Raw genomic sequence first — 16315 nt, forward strand, 5'->3', positions numbered from 1 at the left:
GAGGGCGCAGCCGCCCGCATCCAACGGTCCAAACCGGAGCCTCCAATCCACAGACAGCTCACGCGCACCCCGCCCCTCCGTCCCCGCAGTATCCACGAGAGTGCCACCGTCCGGCCGGCGCAGTCCGGCGCTGCCCGCAGGGGCACATCAGTAATTCGCTTTTCTCCGCTCTAAATATTTTCGCCGGCGGCCTAAGTAACGGATCAAGAGCAAAGGGGAAAAAGACACGAGAGGCATGGTAGAGGCAGGGGACGGAGGTTTGAAATTGTGAGGGAGAAGCGAAACAAAAGCCCCGAGGGGAGCGGGGGGAGAGAGGGAGATAGCGAGAGAGCGGAGTAATTGCGTTTTTTGTTGGGGTTTTCCTCCTGATTCGGGAGTGGGAGGAGAGTGGGGGGAGAAATCATCCTGTCTCTCCGGTGCTGCTCGCTTTTGATGCGTTTCTTGGCCGATTTCTGCTGCCGCTGCCGCTGCTAGTGCCTTGATTCGGAGCAGGCTTTGCTTTGGTTTCGGGTTTTTTCGCCTTTCCTTTCGCCAGAGGTCGCCGGCTTTTGCCGCTGCCCAGGCTTCTTGGCCGCGTCGTCCCCTCCTCCCTTGAAAAATCGCGGGGAGTCTGGGTTCTTTTCCACCCCCCGTCCCTCGGTGCGGCACCGCCAAAATCTGTCCTTGGCGCCTGAGATTGGCGCTGTTTTCGGGGCAGGGAGCGTGAGATTTCGAGAGTTTTCTTGGGGGGATTTCGAGGTCCGTCTCCTGGTGCCTGGTCGCGTAATTCGGGGTTTGGGTGGGTGTCGCTTTCGGGCCCTTCCCGAGCCAGGGGGGTTCATGCGCCTGGAGTTGGCGCTGATTTGATGAGAAATGGAGAAGTCCCTGGCCTCCACGGCGCTCTGCTGTAAGATTTGGCGTATTGCCGTGTGAGCCCTTGCGTGCGCTCACTGGTTTGGTCCGGTGGCCTGTTGATTTCTCGGCGGTGATGCTCTCTGCAGCCGCCGTGATGGCGCCAGTCCCGGCCGCTCCCAAGAGCTCCCTCGAGGCCTTGCTCGAGACCATAAAGAAGCGCGACGAGCGGCCCAAGGATGAGCCGCCGGCATTGCCGGCCCGCCCGACGTGCCGTGGCCGGCTGCCCAGGGCAAGACGGTCGCCGACGCCTCCTAGGGTTCATCTTGAGGATGGAGTGGCAGAGGGTGCTGCAGCGGATACTGACGAGAAGCCGGAAGCTGTAGCGGATACTGACAAGAAGCCGGAAGCTGTGAATGAGAATAAGCCAGAGATGGAGAAGGAGAATACGCCAGAGGTCAAGAAGGAGATTGGTGGGCAGGAGGCCAAGGAGGGGAAGGCTGTAAATGGTCGCATCTTTGGGGCCAAGAGAAAGCTATGCAGTGTGGAACCAGTGGACGAGTCTCCATATGTTGAGAATCTCCACGAGGAGAGGAAGGATGCAACGGCCTGTAAGGAGCCCCCCTCTCCTTATTTTTCCTCAGCAAGAGCAAAGAGAAATGGGAAGCCAGTGTTTACTGATTCCATGGACTATGTCCTCCAGAAGGTGAGAGTCTCGTTCATTGTGAAATTCATGAGATTTATCCTATTATCATGTGAACAAGGTAACAGACAATTTGTTTCAACAAGTTCACTTTGTCTCTATAGCATAGACTTAGGCTGAATACTTACTCTGATATGATGGCAAAACACGCTCAGTATTCAACACCAAGAAATGTAAATCAAATTACCACTCGCATATGTTTATTTGTATGCTGAATTTATAGACATATTTACTCACAACTCCCTACTGTATCTACAAAAGAATTTATTGTTTTTTCTATAAGTATCCAGAACTTCTTATCCTGCACCATTTAGAACTAGATGAAGCCAGTGTTTTTTAATGCTCGTTCACGGTCAGGAAAGCATATTTCATACTTGCTTTGGCCTGTGTGTCAAGTAACTTGGCATATTGCTGTGATCCTCACACTATGGATATGACAAACGTAACAATTTTGCATGTGCTTGGAATTAGTTCTGATATTAACCCTTTCCTTTGATGATTTGAGTCTGATGTTATGGTAGAAAAAATGAGGCAAAGTAATAATATTTTAATTGTTTTTCAGAAGCTACGGGTTTGGTGTTCTGCATCAGATGAGAAGTGGGAACTTGGACAGATTCAATCAATTTCTGGAGATGACGTTGAAATACACCTTGTTAATGGAGAAGTGAGTCTCATGTTGCTGTGATGGTATAGCTATTTGGGTAAACTTTGGTAACATTGTTACTTATATTTTGTTTGCGCAGGTTTTGACGCTGCCATCAGAAAGACTTTTGCCTGCCAACCCTGATATTCTAGATGGAGTGGATGATTTGATCCAGATGAGCTACTTAAATGAACCTTCCGTCCTTTACAATCTGCAATACCGATACTCTCGTGATCATATCTACGTACGCACTATCCACCAAGCTCTAGATTGTTCATGGTCGAGTCAATGTCTCTTCATTTGTGTTCTCTTATCCTTGCAGACAAAAGCAGGACCTGTTCTGATTGCTATCAACCCACTAAAAGAGGTTCCACTCTATGGGAAAGATCTCATCAGAAAATACAGACAGAAGCTCACAAATGATCCACATGTGTATGCAATTGCTGATATAGCTTTTAATGAAATGCTAAGAGGTAGGTGTTTAAAAGGAGTAGGCAGTTTTATAGGATTGTTTTGCAAGATTTATCTTCTAATGCAAATTATGATAACTTGCAGATGGCATAAACCAATCTATAATAATAAGGTCAGAATGATCTACTTTGCCCTTTATAGTAATCACAGTATCTTAAAAGCTTTGGGTTGCCCAATCTTTAACATGGTGTCTATGATGTTTGTCTTATTTCAGTGGTGAAAGTGGAGCAGGAAAAACAGAAACAGCTAAAATTGCGATGCAGTATTTGGCTGCTCTAGGGGGAGCTAACGGAATGGAGTCTGAAGTTCTACAGACCAATGTTATTCTGGAAGCATTAGGGAATGCAAAAACATCAAGAAATGATAACTCGAGCCGATTTGTGAGTTTATCTTTAGTGACATGTTGTCAATTCATCATTCTTAAGTAATTCTTATGACAGCTTGATGATATTGATACAGGGTAAGCTTATTGAAATGCACTTTTCTGAAACCGGAAAGATTTGTGGCGCTAAAATACAAACATGTAAGCTTTCTGCACCATATATTGTTGACATAGCTAGTGATAATATTGTTGAACTTCCTGATAACTTGTTTCTCTGGGCATGTATGACGTGTTCCTCTAACTGAATCTCATGGAACAGTCTTGCTTGAGAAGGTACAATATTTGTAGACTTTATCCAAAACTCCATATTTTAGTATTTGTGAAAGCTTTAATATCGTATCTTGCTTGTGCAGTCGAGGGTGGTTCGGAGGGCACCAGGAGAGAGATCATATCATATTTTCTATCAGCTGTGCTCTGGAGCTTCTCCTCTTCACAGAAGTAACCGCACATTTCTATCAAGGAATTAATATATCTACATTTCATTGCATCGCTTCTCATTTTTTGGTCTGTTATATGCGTGTGCTGTTGCAGAAAAATTGTTACTGAGAGACGCCAATTACTATAATTACTTGAAGCAGAGTGCTTGCTTGAGAATTGATGGTGTTGATGATGCGAAAAGATTTTCATCGTTATTGGTAATGTTTCTACAAATCAACCACATTTCCGATGTAACTTTGGCTATTATCGTTACTTGTTACTCATCCATTTTTTTCATTTGCAGGGTGCATTGGATATTGTTCAGATATCTGGGGAAAACCAGATGGAATTATTTTCTATGCTTGCAGTTGTCTTGTGGCTGGGAAACATTTCATTCTCTGTGATAGACAATGAAAACCATGTGGAAGTTGATTCAAATGAAGGTACCAATTACCCATTGGCGAATCTCTTTGTACAAAAAACCCCTTTTCTCTATCATATTTTTCTGTTTTGATATACACCGTAGAAATATCCCAAAGTGTAAACTGTATTCTACATTTATACCAAAAAGTTTATATTGGTGTCATTTGATTTTCATGGAATTCGCTGAATGACTATTGTTTCCCATTGTTTAATTTCTTCACAGGGTTGGCTAATGCAGCAAAGCTGTTAGGCTGCAGTGTTCCTCAATTGGTGATTGCTCTCTCAACTCGTAAAATCCAAGCTGGAAAGGAAAATATTGTTCAAAGACTGACATTAACCCAGGTTTGAAATTACCTGGAAAATTTATCCATCTGGGGCTATCTGTCAGCTCTTGCTTATTGATTTTCTACTCTTGGTTTTTACTTATAATTTCTGCTTCCTCTAGGCACTTGATGCAAGGGATGCTCTAGCGAAGTCAATCTATGCTCATCTGTTTGACTGGATTGTTGAGCAAATTAACCACTCGCTTGGAACGGGGAGACAACGTACACGAAGATCCATAAGTATTTTGGATATTTATGGCTTCGAGTCTTTCAATGTATGGAGTTCATTGCATTTTATCGAATACAATTTTTGCTTGAGTGCTCTATAGATGACATTAAGTTATACCATTGCAGAAAAATGGCTTTGAACAGTTCTGTATAAATTATGCCAATGAAAGGCTGCAACAGCATTTTAACCGACATCTATTCAAACTAGAACAGGAGGTAAGATTCTGACACTTCTCTGGATTATTTGTTTGTTTAATGTAATAGGTGTAAACAGTTATAAGTCGTATTATTACATACATGTTCTTCCTTGCAAACCAGGGTTTAGGGTACATTGTGCTCTCAGTGCTTGTGTACTAAAGATGTGAAGGACGAAATTTCCTGAATTTTTCATAACTCGGGCACTAATCGGATACTGAAGTTGATTTTACAAAGCCCAAGTTATATATGCATGCTCTGATGCAATCACAATGTCTGATTTTTTATAGATAATGGAAGCTTTTATTAACCCCGGCCTCTGCGTCATAGATGCATGCAGCCATACTTATTACAGAGCTTATTACATCATCAAGAAAAGTGGTCTTGACTAAAACAGAAGAAACCATAACACCCAGTTAAAACACAATCAAGAGCTATTAGCCTACCACGCAAGACTACTCTACAAACTAAGAAGTCTATCACTGGCATGCCATCCAAATCCGGACATACAATATCCAATGCTACCTGTTTTATGTCTTGTCTTCTGAGATTCTGAGTGCGTCTGTGCTTTCCTCAACAATAGCAGGCCTTGGTTGGTCACTGAGCTTTTTCACCCCTATACTGCGATTAGCAAACACCAAACCTGGATTTATGGTATTTTGAGGAAATGGTAAATTTGATTATTGTCTATGATGTGGGAAACAGAAAAACTCGATATGTTTCAGGAAACACGAAAAGATAATAAACCACAGGACGCGGTAGATTTCTGTTTAGCTTGGAAGTTCTGGCCTTCTGGATATATCGTAAACTGGGTAACTACCACCATGAGGATGGCACGACATCACAAGGATTGAGGGATAGAACATAGGTGAGATGAAGAACGTGGATGGACTCGATTGATAAACTATTTTTATTAACTTGATTAACATTCATAATGGATACATCTATCCCCTTATATATGAAGGGAAGAAAGATTCTGTTTCCAATTCAAATGATGCAATGGTTTCTAATCCTCCTTGCCTAACTGACTGGGATATCATCCTTTTTTGGGGTAGCTAGGGAGTAAGGACGTCTGAGACCTAACTAATGCACCTAATACCATTTCCAGTATTGTTAAAACACTGGTTGGAAGTTGCATCTTACCAATGATCGAGCCCAACTTTGCGAATTGCTTAGTTGTTTTAGGATTTATGCAGCTTGTTTTAGTTTCTGTGTTGTAAAATTATAAAGGTGATTCTTGCTGTTTTCATTTATCTGCTCATGCATTCATGTGTTTCCAGTTTTGTTTTATGCATTTTCCTCTGCATCTATGTAGGCATGCTAATTCTATTCTTTCAGGAGTACCTGGATGATGGAATTGACTGGGCCAGTGTGGAGTTTGTGGACAACGCTGACTGTTTATCTCTCTTTGAGAAGGTATGAAGTATATTTTTCATGGACCAACTTATGGACCATATCCTCGAGCTATCTACATTGCCAGTTGGAGTAATGTTGCAATTTGATATATTTTTATGCATTTCTTTTATAATTACTGACCTGACATGTGCAACCTGTAACTGGACGTGCTTTTAGTCAAATTTCCTTTCCGTGGTCATTCGATTTTTCTTGTTATTAGTTCTGCCATGCGAATGTCTTGCAGTGCAGAAATTTATCATTCCTGTCACCAAATCTCCTTGGGCTCACTGATGTCTGAGACTCTCTGAGTTACTTAAGTACTTCACATCAAACTACTCCAGCATAAATGACATCATCCATGATAAAGTGATTTTTTAATAGATTTAAATATCTTTAAGAGGAGTGCCCCTATGCTTTCCTAAAAGAGAACACTAAAAATCATAAATGCACACATTATTGTTTGGCTGCAATTGTTAAAGAATTGTGAAGTCCTTGATGGTGATGACATATTAATACCTTTTGATATTAGTTTCACTGTTTACATGTTCTATAATTGTATGTGCATTAGTTAGGCCTCAGACGTCCTTACTAATATTTTTGTGTTACAGAAGCCTCTAGGGCTATTGTCTTTGCTGGATGAAGAGTCTACGTTCCCAAAGGCAACAGATCTTTCCTTTGCTAACAAACTTAAGCAGCATTTGAGTGGAAACCCTGGATTTAAGGGTGAACAAGATGGTGCTTTTAAGATTTGTCATTATGCTGGAGAGGTTGGTGGTCCTCAAATACATATTTCTCCATTTGTGAGCTTGTTCGATAGACCATCATTATTTGTGTGGAAGCTCTCTGTATGCTAATTGATAATTGTGCACACTGTAATTCTAGGTTTCATATGATACAACTGGGTTCTTGGAGAAGAATAGAGATCCACTGCACACCGAGTCAATTCAATTACTCTCTTCGTGCAAAAGTGATCTTCCAAAAGATTTTGCGTCTGTCATGATTGCTGATTCTCAGAATAAATCAAGTTTGTCACGTCACTTATTAGTTGATACACAAAAACAAAGCGTTGTGAACAAATTTAAGGTATTCATCATCTATTCATTTGATTGATCGTTTGAGCATGTTCTCAAGCTCTCTGATTATTTTCTTTCAGTTTTATAATTTGCATGTATTTTTCTAGTAACATCTCAATGCATGATGTTGCTTGCATTATTATCAAGATGGCTTTACATATAACGATCTCAATACTCTCTTTAATACCCAGGCTCAACTATTCAAGCTAATGCAGCAATTAGAGAATACAAGTCCTCATTTCATTCGATGCATCCAGCCAAATAACAAACAGCGCCCGAGGCAATTCGAACATGACCTTGTCTTGCACCAGCTTAAGTGCTGTGGGGTGTTTGAAGTTGTGCGGATATCAAGAGCAGGCTATCCAACTCGGATGACACACCAACAGTTTGCTGAAAGGTTGCTACTTTACCGAGCTACACTATTTTTTTGCTTGAAATGCAGAGCTAGATTTAAAGAGCACACTTCTTTATTTTGTTCAATACTAGCACACGAGCTGACTTCCAGGTTCCATCTTTTTATAATAATCTGCAGATATGGATTTCTTCTCTCTCATTCTGTCGCATCTCAGAACCCACTTAGTATTTCAGTTGCTGTATTACAGCAATTCAGTATACCCCCAGAAATGTATCAAGTTGGCTACACAAAATTGTTTCTTCGTACGGGACAGGTATAACAAGCATTCTAATAGTTTTCATCGTACACTCAACTATCCAGTTTAATTTGCAAGATCAATAATATTTTGGTACACCGTAATCAAATTTACTTCGTAATGATTTTCTATTCGTGCATGTGGAATTATGTATGTTGCTTGTCATTCTTATTGATAATTTTGTAGGTTGCTTCACTGGAAAATGCTAAAAATCGGATGTTCCATGGAGCTCTTCGGATTCAGAGAAACTTCCGTGGGTTGCATACTCGACGAGAATATCACACACTGAAGAAAGGAGCAACGGCTTTGCAGTCATGTAATATTTTAAACAAATTGCCTTTCTAGGACGTGCAGACCTCGAAATTGAAATAATCCTCCTTGCTCTGTTAATCAACAAAATCTTGGTTATTTCACTTACCTTTTTACATTTGCCAATGTACAGTTGTAAGAGGTGAAAAGGCAAGATTTCGATTTGATTCCCTTTCCAAGAGATGGAGGGCAGCTGTTCTCATACAGAAGTACACTAGGCGTCGACTTGCAGCCACCATGTTTACTGATCAGCTAAAAAATATTGTTGTTCTACAGTCTGGTAATTTATGAAGGCGTAGCATCACAATATTGCAGTAGATTATTGCGATCATCACTTCATCTAATCATCTGCTTCCATATATTTCTACAGTGATGCGTGGGTGCCTGGCTAGGAAGAAATTCAAGTGCTTGCAGGAAGAAAAGGAATATAAAGTCATTAACAGCAAAGTTAAAAGGGATGTAAGGAATAATATTTCACAACCGAGGTTATGCCATGTGAGTTCTAGGTCACCATATCTCTATATTTTATCCGTTATAGCAAGACCCTGGCTGCTGCTGCATACCACTTTTATGCAGCATCGGATGGGTAATAATTTACTATTGAATCCAGCACTGGATGGGAACTACTCTATAACTATGTGCCTAATCATCAACAAAGAGCTATTGAAAATGTTTGTTTTATTAATATAAGGTTTCCCTGCACTTGGTTTAACTGCCTAATGGCAGAGGCGTCAGAGGTTTGTTAGTATTTTAATGATTTGCATCCCATGTCAGGAAATGAATGGAGAGTATCCTCGCCAACCAGTTGTCACAGAACTCGAGGGACGCGTTTCAAAAGCTGAGGCTTTATTACGAGACAAAGAGGAAGAAAATGCGATGCTGAAGCAACAATTGGAACAGTATGAGAATAAATGGTCAGAATATGAGACTAAGATGAAAGTTATGGAAGAGGCATGGAAGAAACAGCTCTCTTCTCTGCAGGTAAATCATTTCTAGTAGCTTTTGTTTTCATTTAAGGCACTCGATCAACATCTTCTAAAACATGAAATTCATCTGACAAGATAATGACAACATATACTACTTCTGCATGCCTTGTGTGATGAAATCTGAAGTATTCATGAATGTTGTGTCAAGCATGCCTTGAACTAAAGACTAGATGCATGTAGAGTTTGAATATTTGAATGTTAGAGAAGAGTGTCTCATAATTCCATGGCATTCAGTAGTGTTTTTTTGCATTACCCTTGAGATGATGCGATCCTCTTGTTTTCCTTTCAGTTGAGTCTTGTGGCTGCTAAGAAGAGCCTAGCTGCTGATGACATGGTCACCCGAGCAGCTCGGACTGATACCACTCCAACACATGCTCAATACGACTCTGAAGATACAATGTCCACAGGGACCCATACCCCAGAAGGGACAGAGTTGAAATACCAAAACCACAACCCTGAACCTAGAGTGGTGACAGGAAACTCAGATAGGCGAATAAATGCTGTGAATCACCTAGCAAAGGAGTTTGAGGATAGGCGGCAGGTGTTCGATGATGATGCTGGCTTCCTTGTTGCCGTGAAATCCGGACAGATTGGTTCGAATATGAATCCGGACGACGAACTCAGGAAGCTGAAGGACCGGTTTGCTACATGGAAGAAAGACTACAAATCTCGGTTGAAGGAGACGAAGGTAAACCTTCAAAAGGTCAGCAGTCATGACGAGAAATCCCGGAAAAGATGGTGGGGGAAGAAGAGCTCCAAGTGAACGTGGAAGTTACAAGGTCAGAGCATTTCCTCACATTTTGAGTGCCATTGCATCAAAGGAAGAGAGATCAAGAAATGGCGGGAGAGAAGGCGGTTTCGTGATTCTCTGTATCGCAAGCAAGCCTGGTGAGATGGCGGCGACGGCGAACTCCATCGCCGATACCTGCGCGTCCAGTTTTTCAGGAGTGTCTGAAAGAGTTGCAAGAGGCACAGCAAGAGATCTGTACATGTATGTTAGTTCTGAGTTCTCAGTGTATGTATGTGTATGTTGTCGTGTATGTAGAGCGATGAACCGGAAATATGAAAGGGTAATTAAATACAGATTATCCGCCGAGAGCGAATAGAGATGAGCAGCAGGATTGTAATGTGTACAGCAAAGAAATCGTTGGAATGTGCAAGGCGTTTGAATCCATTGTTTCCTCCCTTGTCCGCGTGAGCTTCGTTTTGCACTGTACCTGACTGAGTTTGCCAAGTTTCTGAGTAAGAGCTGCTCTCACAGCCATTGGCGCTCAGTCATCATTTTTCCTTTTGATTTTTTTTAGAGTACGCCATGTGCCCCACCATTCTCCTACTCCCACTCCTAACACGATTACTCAATAAATTGTTTAAGTCTTGAGGCTCCTGCCTTAACCCAAAGCTTTAGTTCTTGGAAGACTAAATCAGTCGTGCCCCACTCGTTGAGGATCCCGGCTCCACAAAACACTGTACCATTCCTTTGCTTCCACAAAACACTCTAACATATGAGGGCTATGAATGTGTCAAATCCTTTCCTCCTTGTCTTCGGAGCTCACTTTCTCACCGTTGCCCACCATTCCACCAGGCTTGCCTGCCTCGTGGGTAGCAGTGTCAGATTGATACCTGCCTTGGAGAAGCACTGGAACCATACTTGCTTGGCGAACACATATTGTAGTATGATGTGGTTCACCGTGTCCTTCTCTTGGTCACACAAGAAGCAAGGCGATGTTCGGTCTTGCAGCCCATGCCTGAATCTTCGATCTGAAGTCCCAAACCTATATTGCACGGCTAGCCACATGAAGATCTTGCAAGCTAGTGGCACTTCATTCTTTCAGATGGCAGAAGATAGCTGGAATATGAACCCCCCCCTTCGCAGAGCATTCTATATGCCGACGCAGCAGAGTAATCTCCATGCTCTATCCATGCCCAGATTGGCTTATCCTCGGCACCCAAATTTAGCCGAACCTCCGTTAGTACCTCCCATAACTGTATGAACTGCGCGAGGCCATCCATGTCCATGTCACCCACGATGTCAGTGGTCCATGCATGTAAAGCTAAGCCATCCTGGACGGACCTCCTGTTAGCAACTTGGGTCCTCACCTTGGTAGCCACCATTGGGGCAATCTCCTCAATCCTATATCCTCGGATCCACCTGTCTCTCCAAAACAGAGCATTTTTTCCATCTCCAATCTGCCACTGAACGAGGCTTGCAAACGACTCCATTACCTGCTTGTCTGCCGTTGGCTTCAGTCCCTGCCACGGTCTTGTGGCGTCAGATCTTCTGAGCCACTGTAACACCCATGTAGTTTGAGCTACAGTAACTCCTCTGGTTAAGCTAAATCATTTTGCTAAAACAGTGCTTGATCATCTTTGTCTCATATCTCATTTCAAATTCCACTTTGAATTCAATTTCAAATAATACGTGAAATAAAAAAATTCACAAACATGAAAACAGAAGTGTTCAAATTGTTGCAAATAATCCCTGGATAATTGTCATGGTGAAACCAACATTTATAAGATGGTTTAATGCCCTAAAACAATTAAAACAATGGCCAAAAAATAATTTAAATGCTTTTTAAATTATAAAAAACTGCAAACTATTTTATTTAAGTGCCAAGCTTTTTGTGGTAGTAGCCTAATTTAAATTACTAGTTTAGGCGCAATTTTATATTTTATAAAACTATTTAGTTTCAAAATAAATAGAAACCATATTGAAATAAAAAGAAAACTAGAAAGAGGTAAAGAAAAAAGGGCTTCCTGCCCTGTGCGATGATTCTCCACGTCACTCTGAAATTCTTTAAACTTTTCAAATATTTCAGACTTGTGTTTCATCAAGTAGATATAACCATACCTACTCAAATCATCGGTGAAGATTAGAAAATAACGATACCCGCTGTGTGCCTCAACACTCATTGGACCGCATACATCAGTATATATTATTTCCAATAAGTCATTAGCTCGCTCCATTGTTCTGGAGAACGAAGTTTTAGTCATCTTACCCATGAGGTATGGTTCACAAGTATCAAATGATTCATAATCAAGTGATTTCAAAAGTCCATCCACATGGAGTTTCTTCATGCTCTTTACACCAATATGACCTAAACGGCAGTGCCACAAGTATGTTGCACTATCATTATCAATTTTGCATCTTTTGGCATCAATATTATGTATATGTGTATTACTACGATCGAGATTCAACAAAGGCGCATTACCATAAAAGATACTCACTCCGTTCTGAATTACTTGTCGCGGGTATGGATGTATCTAGATGTATTTTAGTTCTAGATACATCCATTTCTGCGACGAGTAATTTGGAACGGAGGAAGTATTATTCATATAAATAGAACAACCATTATTCTCTAACTTAAATGAATAACCATCTCACATTAAACAAGATCTAGATATGAGGTCTAAAACTAATCCAGAAGGTAGATGTAGGGGTAGCGTGTCGACGATGATCACATCGACCTTGGAACCATTCTCGACGCGCATCATCACCTTGTCCTTAGCCAATCTTCGTTTATTTCGTAGCTCCTGTTTCGAGTTACAAATATGAGCAACCGAACCAGTATCAAATACCCATCGCTACTACGAGCATCAGTAAGGTACACATCAATAACATGTATATCAAATATACCTTTGTTCATTTTGTCATCCTTCTTATCTGCCAAGTATTTGGGGGCAGTTCCACTTCCAGTGACCATTTACCTTGCAGTAGAAGCACTCAGTTTCAGGCTTGGGTCCTTGCTTGTCATTCTTCTTGAAGTTTCCTTTCTTTCCCTTGCCCTTTTTCTTGAAACTAGTGGTCTTGTTAACCATCAACACTTGACGCTCCTTCTTGATTTCTACCTCCGCCGATTTCAGTATCGCGAAGAGCTCGAGAATCGTTTTCGTCATCCCTTGCATATTTTAGTTCATCACGAAGCCTTTGTAGCTTGGTGGCAGTGATTGAAGAACTATATCAATAACACTCTCAACTGGAAGATCAATTCCCAGCTGAGTCGGGTGGTTATGATACCCAAACATTTTGAGTATGTGTTCACTGACATAACTGTTCTTCTCCATCTTATAGCTATAGAACTTGTTGGAGACTTCATATCTCTCAACCCGGGTATTTGCTTGAAATATCAACTTTAGTTCTTGGAACATCTCATATGCTTCGTGGCGTTCAAAACGTCTTTGAAGTCCCGGTTCCAGGCCGTAAAGCATGGCACACTGAACTATTGAGTAGTCATCAGATTGAGCATGCCAGACGTTCATAACATCTGCAGCAGCTCCTGCAGTAGGTCTGTCACCTAGCGGTGCATCAAGGACATAATTCTTCTGTGTAGCAATGAGGATAATCCTCAAGTTACGGACCCAGTCCGTGTAATTGCTACCATCATCTTTCAACTTAGCTTTCTCTAGGAACGCAATAAAATTCAAGGGAACGGTAGCACGGGCCATTTATCTACAACATAGATTTGCAAATACTATCAGGAATAAGTTCATGATAAATTATGTTCAATTAATCAAATTACTAATGAGATCCCACTCAAATCAACATCCCTCAAGTTGTCTAAGTGATACACGATCCAAATCAACTAACCCATGTCCGATCATCATGTGAGATGGGGTAGTCTTCAATAGTGAACATCTCCATGTTGATTATATCTACTATATGACTCATGTTTGACCTCTCGGTCTCCAGTGTTCCGAGACCATGTCTATACATGCTAGGCTCATCAATTTTAACGCAAGTAATATGCTTGTGCAAAAATGGCTTACACCCGTTGTATGTGAATGCAGAGTCTATCACACCTGATCATCACGAGGTGCTTCGAAACGACGAACTTTAGCAACGGTGCATACTCGGGGAGAGCACTTTTTCTGGAAATTAAGTGAAGGGATCATCTTATAATGCTACCGTCATTTTAAGAAAAATAATTTTAAACAATACAGAGGCTGGCCAACTCGCTCCCAGGTGGCTCCCTCGATTTCTTGCTTCGTTGGCCGTTGGATGGTGGTCAAAATAGTCTTCTGCGTGATCTGGAACGTCGGATGGTTGCACTGCTCGTTTTCACCGCGTGGTAACCTCGCACTGGCCAATGACATGTGGGCTCATGCGATGTGCTGGTTGGCTGGGTCAACCGTTTCGTGGTGCGTGTGCACCCTGTCCCTGCATGTCACGTGCATGTCGCGCCATTTGCGGGAGATCGTGCGAGAGCCACACCCATTGGTCACCGCCCCACACAAACCCTACCCTTTCCAGCACTCCCAAATCGATGCATCCGCCTCCACTCTCCCTCTCTTCCTCCCCCAACGCACCGGCCGCCTCCACCTGCTATACCGCCTCCCCGCTGCCGCCATGGCCTCTTCAGGAGGCACGCCCCTCCATGGTGTGAAGCAGCAGACCAGGATCCGGATGAGGAAGAGGAGATCCGGGCGCCCCAACGGTGGATCGATCGATGTGAGGTGACGACGAGCTCCTCCGGACGTGGGGGAGCAGTGAGGCTGGAGATACAGTCGGCGCATGCCCCACGGGGTTGGGGAGACGCCGACAATAGGGGCAAGGGGCATCAGGGTCGAAGCTGCAGCGCTCCGGTCCCCAAGCCGCCTCCAGGCTCACTTCCTCCTCCATCCTCCCGCATCTCACCCATCTCGACGGATACGAGGCGTGCAGGCACGGAGGCGAGGTTCTCCGGCGGCGGCGGGAACCTCCAGGCAGAGAGCGACCCCATGGATCCGTCCCTGCAGGAGAGAAGGAAGGAGAGAGACAGGCCATGGAGATGGGATGAGAACGTCCATGGCCAGCCAATCGAGCCCCACCTCCGGTGCGCAACCCCAGGAAGGATTTTGCGCTGCCGTCTTCTTTCGCCGGTCCGTGCCCTGGAAGAGCGACACCAGCCAGGTAGGCCTCTCCCTCCTCTCCATACTCCACATGACGCCCCCGGTTCAATCGTACACTAATCATACACGCGAACGTGTACGATCAAGATCAGGGACTCACGGGAAGATATCACAACACAACTCTACAAGTAAAAATAAGTCATACAAGCATCATATTACAAGCCAGGGGCCTCGAGGGCTCGAATACAAGAGCTCGATCATAGACGAGTCAGCGGAAGCAACAATATCTGAGTACAGACATAAGTTAAACAAGTTTGCCTTAAGAAGGCTAGCACAAACTGGGATACAGATCGAAAGAGGCGCAGGCCTCCTGCCTGGGATCCTCCTAAACTACTCCTGGTCATCGTCAGCGGGCTGCACGTAGTAGTAGGCACCTCCCGAGTAGTAGTAGTTGTCATCGACAGTGGCGTCTGGCTCCTGGACTCCATCGACTGGTCGCATCAATCGGGTGTAGCAAAGGGGAAAAGGGGGGAGAAAAGCAACCGTGAGTACTTGCTACGTCTTGAGCTTGCGTTGGTTTTCCCCGAAGAGGAAGGGATGATGCAGCAGAGTAGCGTAAGTATTTCCCTCAGTTTTTGAGAACCAAGGTATCAATCCAGTAGGAGCCCATGCTCAAGTCCCTCGTACCTGCACAAAGCGATAGCTACTCGCAACCAACGCGATTAGGGGTTGTCAAGCCCTTCACGGTCACTTACGAGAGTGAGATCTGATAGATATAATATTTTGGTATTTTTGATATAACCATGCAAAGTAAAAAGTAAAGACAAAGTAAAAAAGCAAAACAATATTGAAGTGATGGAGATTGATATGATGAGAATAGACCCCGGGGCCATAGGTTTCACTAGTGGCTTCTCTCAAGAGCATAAGTATTCTACGGTGGGTGAACAAATTACTGTTGAGCAATTGATAGAATTGAGCATAATTATGAGAATATCTAGGCATGATCATGTATATAGGCATCACGTCCGTGACAAGTAGATCGAAACGATTCTGCATCTACTACTATTACTCCACTCATCGACCGCTATCCAGCATACATCTAGAGTATTAAGTTAGAAACAGAGTAACGCTTTAAGCAAGATGACATGATGTAGAGAGATAAATTCATGCAATATGAAACAAACCCCATCTTGTTATCCTCGATGGCAACGATACAATACGTGCCTTGCTGCCCCTTCTGTCACTGGGTAAGGACACCGCAAGATCGAACCCAAAGCTGAGCACTTCTCCCATGGCAAGAACTACCAATCTAGTTGGCCAAAACAAACGGATAATTCGAGGAGACTTGCAAAGATAACCAATCATACATAAAAGAATTCAGAGAAGATTCAAATATTATTCATAGATAGACTTGATCATAAACCCACAATTCATCGATCTCAACAAACACACCGCAAAAA

At 42.9% G+C, this 16315-nt stretch overlaps 1 protein-coding gene across 1 annotated transcript; it reads left to right on the top strand.

Annotated features, from left to right (window-relative positions):
- Window positions 1-201: 201 nt before the first annotated feature.
- Window positions 202-10203, top strand: LOC125536638 (myosin-3-like). Its single transcript, XM_048699890.1, has 24 exons — window positions 202-1537; window positions 2097-2198; window positions 2278-2421; window positions 2500-2650; window positions 2733-2760; window positions 2863-3028; window positions 3108-3171; window positions 3290-3303; window positions 3384-3468; window positions 3562-3665; window positions 3752-3890; window positions 4094-4212; window positions 4316-4468; window positions 4548-4637; window positions 5955-6032; window positions 6620-6778; window positions 6894-7094; window positions 7276-7481; window positions 7617-7752; window positions 7921-8050; window positions 8177-8323; window positions 8414-8538; window positions 8818-9024; window positions 9319-10203. The coding sequence occupies exons 1-24, from the start codon at window positions 968-970 to the stop codon at window positions 9790-9792; spliced, it is 3792 nt and encodes a 1263-aa protein (XP_048555847.1). The 5' UTR covers window positions 202-967; the 3' UTR covers window positions 9793-10203.
- The last annotated feature ends 6112 nt before the right edge of the window (window positions 10204-16315 follow it).

Source organism: Triticum urartu, chromosome 2 (genome assembly GCF_003073215.2).
Source record: "Triticum urartu cultivar G1812 chromosome 2, Tu2.1, whole genome shotgun sequence".
NCBI lineage: Eukaryota > Viridiplantae > Streptophyta > Magnoliopsida > Poales > Poaceae > Triticum > Triticum urartu.